Source organism: Peromyscus californicus, unplaced genomic scaffold, assembly GCF_007827085.1.
Source record: "Peromyscus californicus insignis strain IS unplaced genomic scaffold, ASM782708v3 Scaffold_4__1_contigs__length_199733344, whole genome shotgun sequence".
Taxonomy (NCBI): Eukaryota; Metazoa; Chordata; class Mammalia; order Rodentia; family Cricetidae; genus Peromyscus; species Peromyscus californicus.
Window position 1 is genome coordinate 8,818,126 of NW_026294562.1, and position 6,221 is coordinate 8,824,346.

The following is a 6,221-nucleotide window of genomic DNA, read 5'->3' on the forward strand; positions in this document are numbered from 1 at the left end:
ATCCTGGGACCCACATGGTGGATAGTTGTCTTCTTACTCACACAGACCCAGAATTGGAAAAAAAAAAAAAAAACAAAAAAAACAAAAAAAACCCCAGAGATTTCCCCAAGTCCGGACGCCCTCGTGTCCTGTCCTCATCTTCTCCGCCGTAGCGTACATTAGCTTTCTGGGAGTGCCCAGCGGGAGCGCTCAGCACCACCGTTTGTCCCTGGTAACTGAGAAGTGTGCCCACAGTGCCGTGGGAAAAAGTGTGTCAGCTGCACTTGTGTTTCTTGGTTGACGATGGTGTCCTGCTGTCTACTGGTCAGCTCTCACATACACATTTCTCTGAGGGGTGCCGGGCTTGGTGGAGAAGGCTCAGCCATTCACTGTGCTAAAGGGGAGTGTAACCTGCTCTTTCCTCTCTTGTCCTACAGTATAATTTCAACAACCGAGGAAGCCTGACCTTTGAACCTCTAACTTTGGTTCCCATCCAGACCAAAATGATAGATGTGGATTCTCTTACTGATAAAGAGGTAACAGGGAGTCTTGGGGTGGAAGTTTGGAGGAGATGTTAGTAAGGGATGGAGACTATCCCCTGTTCCATTCCATGGTTCCATTTAGAGTTCCACTTCGTCTGAAGTCCTCTGGGACTAGTAGCCAGTATGTGCTGGGCTCTTAGCAGAGGTAGTCCTATTCCACAGGCTGTGGGGCCCTAGTGCTCATGGGTAGGCACAGTGGGCCATTGCTTTCAAGAGAAACAGCTCCACTCTTCTGCTCAGGTGCACTGAGGCAATGTATCAGCTACTTTGGTGTTCTCAGGAGCTGACAGAAGCAGCTTTTGGGGAAAGGTTTGCTTTGGCTCAGTTTCAGGAGATTTCGGATTATCCTATGGGGAGGGAATGGAGGAACAGCTCCTTGAGTGAGAGGAACTGAGGCCGAGTTTGTGACGGCTGGAATGTGTAGCAGAGGTTTTTCATGTCTCAGTGGACCAGGAAGCAGTGAGGAAGACTAGAAACAGGGACCAGTCCATGACCTTTGAAGACCTGCCATTAGTGACCGACTCCTGCCAGCTAATAGACCCCACCTCCTAAAGGTTCCATAGCCTCTGAAAGTAACGCTACCTACTGGAGCACAAACAGTCAAAGCAGGAGCTCATGGGCTGCATCTCAGAGTCCTCTTGAGCAAACATGGATCCGTTTGTCTTTCCTACAAAGAGCCAGGTGGATGTGAGGCCTCGTGGCTATGCAGGAAACATTAAGGCGGCAAGAAGCAGAATCTGTCATGAGCTCAGGTTCATGTAGTTGAGTGAGGTCGTCCCAGTCTGTCTGTTATGGCTGTGGTCACCTTGTGTGGCGCCGTGAGGTTCACTTACCAAGCTCACAGGGTTAGAGGTATCCAGACCTTTCAGGTGGTACAGTAAGTCCCCAAGCCTTTAGGCCAGAAAGGTGGCAGGCCAAGGTACCTGGAGTAACGACTGAGGGACCAGGCAGGTGATCAAGGTCAGGGAAGAGACTGGGACCTGGACAGGGCAGGAACAGTTAGCCAGCCAGAGCAAAGCAGGTTTCAATCTAGGAAGTTGGAAGCCAGGACATAAGCTCTGTGGCGAGGTACAAGTCCCAGCGAAAAGCAGGTGACTGATGGGAACACTAGGCAGGACAAGCACAAAGACACTGTAGGAAAAGACAGTTGGCACCTGAAGGAAGCCGCTGGCCCTCCCAGGGCGCTGGTGACTTCTGGTGCAGGGTGGATCTGCTTGTGTCTCCTCAGCACTGAAGAGGAGGGAAACTGAGGACTCAGATGCTCTCCAGGGAGGCTGTAGAGTGGGGTTCACCCAGCTAGAAGCCTCTTGTGTGTTTCATTGAACATGTGGGTTACTGAGGAAGTTCATCCACTTCCTGTTTAGCTTAGCTTTCCTGTGTGCTTGGGCACCTCTCTCTGATTATGGTGCCTGTGGTGCAGTCAGCATTTATGTTTACAGAACACTTAAGGGGCCTGGCCATCCTGGTTTGTTCAGATTGTGGATAGATTTAGAACAGGATGCTCAGCCTCACAGCAGCCTGGTGTCCTGTGTCTGTTTAGTGGGAAGAATCCTATCTGCAGCTCAGGAGCTCCTCTCCATCCCACCAGAGTAATGCTGTAGGAGCAAGGGAGCATGAACACGCGACGGCGTGAGAGCCACCTGCTTAGAAGCTTTGTGTCCCATAGGGACCTGTGCCTCCTTTTGCTACACTTCAGGGCCTTATCAAGGGGCTCTCGAAAGCCCAAGGCTTTAGTTTACGACCGGGAAGTAGGTTACACAGTTGCCCTGACCAGGAGATATTTGTCCCAGGTGATGTTCCACTTTATTTAGGGAAGTAGTGCATGAGGAAAGTTAAGCAAGGCTGTTTTTTCCTGAAAGAGTTTTACTAGTAAGACTCACAACCCACTTTGTGAAACGACACAGACCACTGGGATCTGCTATATACCAGGCAGGATATACCTTGCCTGGCCAAATCACCAAAGGATTATTGTGGACAGCTACCCTTTCTTTGGGTCATAAGCAAGTTTCCGTGGATATAGTGTTTGACGTATCAGGCAGAGTGCTGTCTCACTATTTTAGCCAAAGGCCCCTTTCTTGTATAGCACTTCATAGGCTAGGACACCATTTTTTCTGAAGGAATGGTCATAGCTCAAAATGAGGTTTGTCCTCTGTTCTTTTAAAATACCTGTTCATTGTACTTTAGTATCAGCCTGCTCTTGACTGTCCCTTTAGGGGCTCTTTGGAGTAGGTCTACCTTTTCTCACCAGATGGCAGCAGAGGACCATAGTCTGATTTGAATTCGGTCACCTGCAGACATCAGGGCCATGGGGTATTGCTCAGTCCCTGTTGAGTCAGTTTACATTATCTTGTCTCTCATCCCTCCACCAACAGGGCGTTAGGAGTGCCCCTTTGCCCAAGGTTGCCACAGGCGTGCCCCCCCGCCCCCCCCCCCCCCCCCCCCCCCCCCCCACTGAGCTGTTTCCACTGCTGGCAGCCTAAAGCTCCGCTTGGTTTGTTGCAAGCACAGGCACATAGCGCTTTGCTGGTTTTGACACCCTCACCAGCACTTCCCCAGCTCGTAGCAGGGCTAGTTTGCTTTTATCAGTGGGCACGAGGGTGGGCCCTGGCTCTGTCAGAGCCTGCCGACAGCAGCACCCCATCTGTTACCTTTGGTTTATGTGCCCAGCTTGGTCTCTCAGGCAGGCTTTGGTACCTGGTGCAGACTATTCCCAGAGGCCAGCTCCTCTATGAAAACACAGCCTCCCTGAGTAGCATGTTGCTCAGTTGCTACAGCTAGACCAAAGGCAGTGCTGGTCTCATCAGCCTTGGTCCTGTTAGGCGTACGGTCAAGTCCATGCTATGGACATTGTCCTCACTTTCTTCATTCCTTTTCCCCACCACTCCCAGCAGGAGGGGATTTCACTCTTGGTGCCTGACACAGCCCTTCTGATAGCAGGTCTGGAGTTAGCAGTTCCCAGGCACCAAGTTCTGCCAACATCTACTGATGAACCCTTTTTAAAAAACTCTGTGGCTATGGTGGCATATCCACAAGGGGCTAAGAGTCAAGCTTGTGTCCAGCCCTGCTCTGAAGAACCGTAGTCCTTGACCACCAAAGGCTTTGTATCCTCTAGACAGCTGCAGACCAGAGCCATCTGGACTTAGCTGATGCTCATTTATCAGCTTTAGAGGGTACAGGACAGGAAGCTGAGGAGCGTCTGGTCTCAGCAGGCATCTTCACAGCTGTCAGAGTTTGTTCAGGTCGGTCAGTACCCTGAGCTAGTTTGGGTTAGGTCCACATGGCCTGGTAAGGAGCTTTTAGCTTAGTGACCTGATCAGTGGATGTGGCCTCCAGGTGTCCTGACAAGGGGAGCCCTGGTTACAAGCTGCGCTGCGCTCAAGGAAGCCTAGTGGCTTGGCTTGCTGCCAGGTTATTTTTGGTTCCCTCACAGCCATTGCTAGTTCAAGTTGGCACACTACACTCTTCAGGGATCATTTCACCAGAAGCAATGCAGCCTGTCTGTTCCCAGGGAAGCAGACAGGAAATCTAGGAGCAAAAGGACAAGGTTTGTGCATCTTTCCTCTCAGCTGTGACCTTAGCACCTGGGCCTCTCACTGTTGGCCTGTGTAGCTTTTCAGTAACAGTATGATATCCTTTTCTTCCCCCGCAGTGTGACTGGCTCAACAGTTACCACCAGACCTGCAGGGATGTGATTGGGAAGGAACTGCAGATTCAGGGCCGCCAGGAAGCTCTCGAGTGGCTCATCAGAGAGACGGAGCCTGTCTCCAAGCAGCATTGACACCACCCTGCACTTGTTTTGTAGGATGCTCTGGGGGAAGGAAGAAACACGGCAGACCCTGACTTCTTTCTCCTTACCTCTTCCTCCTGACTCCCCTTTTTACTTTTAGACACTAAGAAGAACTGAAACTCTTCTTACCCACTTTGATATTTTCTTGCAAACAGTCTTTTATGAATTTTTAATTGTTGAGAATGAGCCAAGAATAAAATTGCTATGCCAGAAGGAGGGGCCCCACAAAGCTGAAGACTTGAAGGGGAGGCACCCCGTGCCCTCTGGCCAGTGACGGTGAACACTGAGTGCTCCACGATGGTCTCGTTCCAGGTGCTAGTACATCAGTCACGGCCACCTTGATGTTCATGAGACCCTCTTCCGATCAGTGAATAAAGACATCAAAACTCTGCTCTGTTTCGGCCATCTCTTTCCCCAAGGTGCTGTCCCCCCCAACCACACAAAACACAAGCAAAAAAAAGATCAAGGAGTCAAAATATGCCCAGACTAAGCAAAGGACACTGAAAGTCTGCAGAACGCCATTGAGTTCACTTTGTGTTGGCCAGTGACTCAGGGCATGGGCCTGCCTGACGTGTGGTTACTATGCCCAGAGAGACTCCATTGGAGAAAGCTGGTTTTCCCTTTCCCAGTGGGTATCAATCGCAGATAGCTTCCTGGTTAGGGGTGGGAGCCCATGTCTACTTCCTCTTGGTGCCAAGACTTCATCTGGCTTGAAGCTGTTGCAGGTCCTGTGCATGCTGCCATAGTATCTGAGTTCATGTGTGCAACAGACTGGTAATTTAAAACAAAATCTAAGTAATATAGGAAAAAGTGAAGTCAAACCATTGTTTCATTAACACCAACTTTTACAGTTGCCCACGTCGTTCACTGAGTTCTTCAGTTTCTCACATGGCATCCAGTTGCTATCTTGTCCTTCATTCTGTCTTCAGGGTCCCTTAAGCATTTCTTGCCAGGTAGGTCTAGTCTCTCTTTAAATCTGTGACTGCCTTAATTTCTCTCTTCTCAAGAACAACTTTGCTTGATGGAAGTTTCATGGTTGATTCATTTTTCTTTTAGCATTTAGGGTATGTTGGCCTCTTGCCTTTTGGCTTCAAAAGTTTCTCATGAGAAATGTACAGATAATCTTACTGAAGGTTCCTCGTAGCTGATAAGTCACTGATTTCAAGGATCTTTGGAAAGATTTGCTTTGGAAAGTTAATAATGTGTCATAGTGAGTTAATCTTATCGGACTATATTAACCTTGATTATAATAATCATCTCAGATTTATGTCAATGTTTTGTCAAGTTTAGGGATTTTCTAGATACCACTTCTTCAAATATTCCCTGCACTTCTGTCTTCGGGGATGGATTAGTGTGTCCATTGTTCGATGATGCCCTGTCGGTTCCTCAGACTTCATCCTTCCCGTTGTCCTCTCTGTTACTTCACTTTCTACCTGCTGCGATAGGCCTTTGAATCCCACCAGTCAGGCTGCATTGGCTACTATAATTTTCCGCTCCAGAATTTCTTTTTGCTGTGGTGCTGTTGGCGTTTTGTTCAGACATGCTCTTGACTTCCTACGCACTTCCCTTTAGCTCTCCAAGCATCTCAAGGCATTTAGTTTAAAGGCACCTTACAGATCTGTCATCAGGCATTTTTGTTCAGGTTTTGTTAGTTCGTGTAGTATCTTTCCTTTGAAAGTATCACACTTTCTGTTCTCTTTGTGTGTCCTGTGACCTTTTTGTTGGAAGTTCAGACTCTCTTCCTTGGGGCTTTTTTTTTTTAATTGCTGATTACTGTTTTATCTTTGTAGCAGGCTTTAGGTCAAGGAACCAGCTTAGGATATAAACTTAAATTTGAGTCTGTTTTGAAGGAACCTGAGCTTTTTCCTGGGCATATGAATTTGCTTTCATATTTTCCCCCATATTGCTATTGT

At 48.6% G+C, this 6,221-nt stretch overlaps 1 protein-coding gene across 6 annotated transcripts in view; it reads left to right on the top strand.

The window, feature by feature from the left end:
* Xpnpep1 (X-prolyl aminopeptidase 1) overlaps positions 1-4,697 on the top strand; it is a 51,658-nt gene extending 46,961 nt beyond the window's left edge. For all 6 annotated transcript variants that reach the window (XM_052762329.1, XM_052762332.1, XM_052762330.1 and 3 more), the window contains 2 exons: positions 417-515; positions 4,171-4,697. In XM_052762329.1, coding sequence (XP_052618289.1) covers positions 417-515; positions 4,171-4,299 — 228 coding nt within the window. In that variant the 3' untranslated portion in view covers positions 4,300-4,697. The remainder of the gene's footprint in view (positions 1-416; positions 516-4,170) is intronic.
* Positions 4,698-6,221: the final 1,524 nt, after the last annotated feature.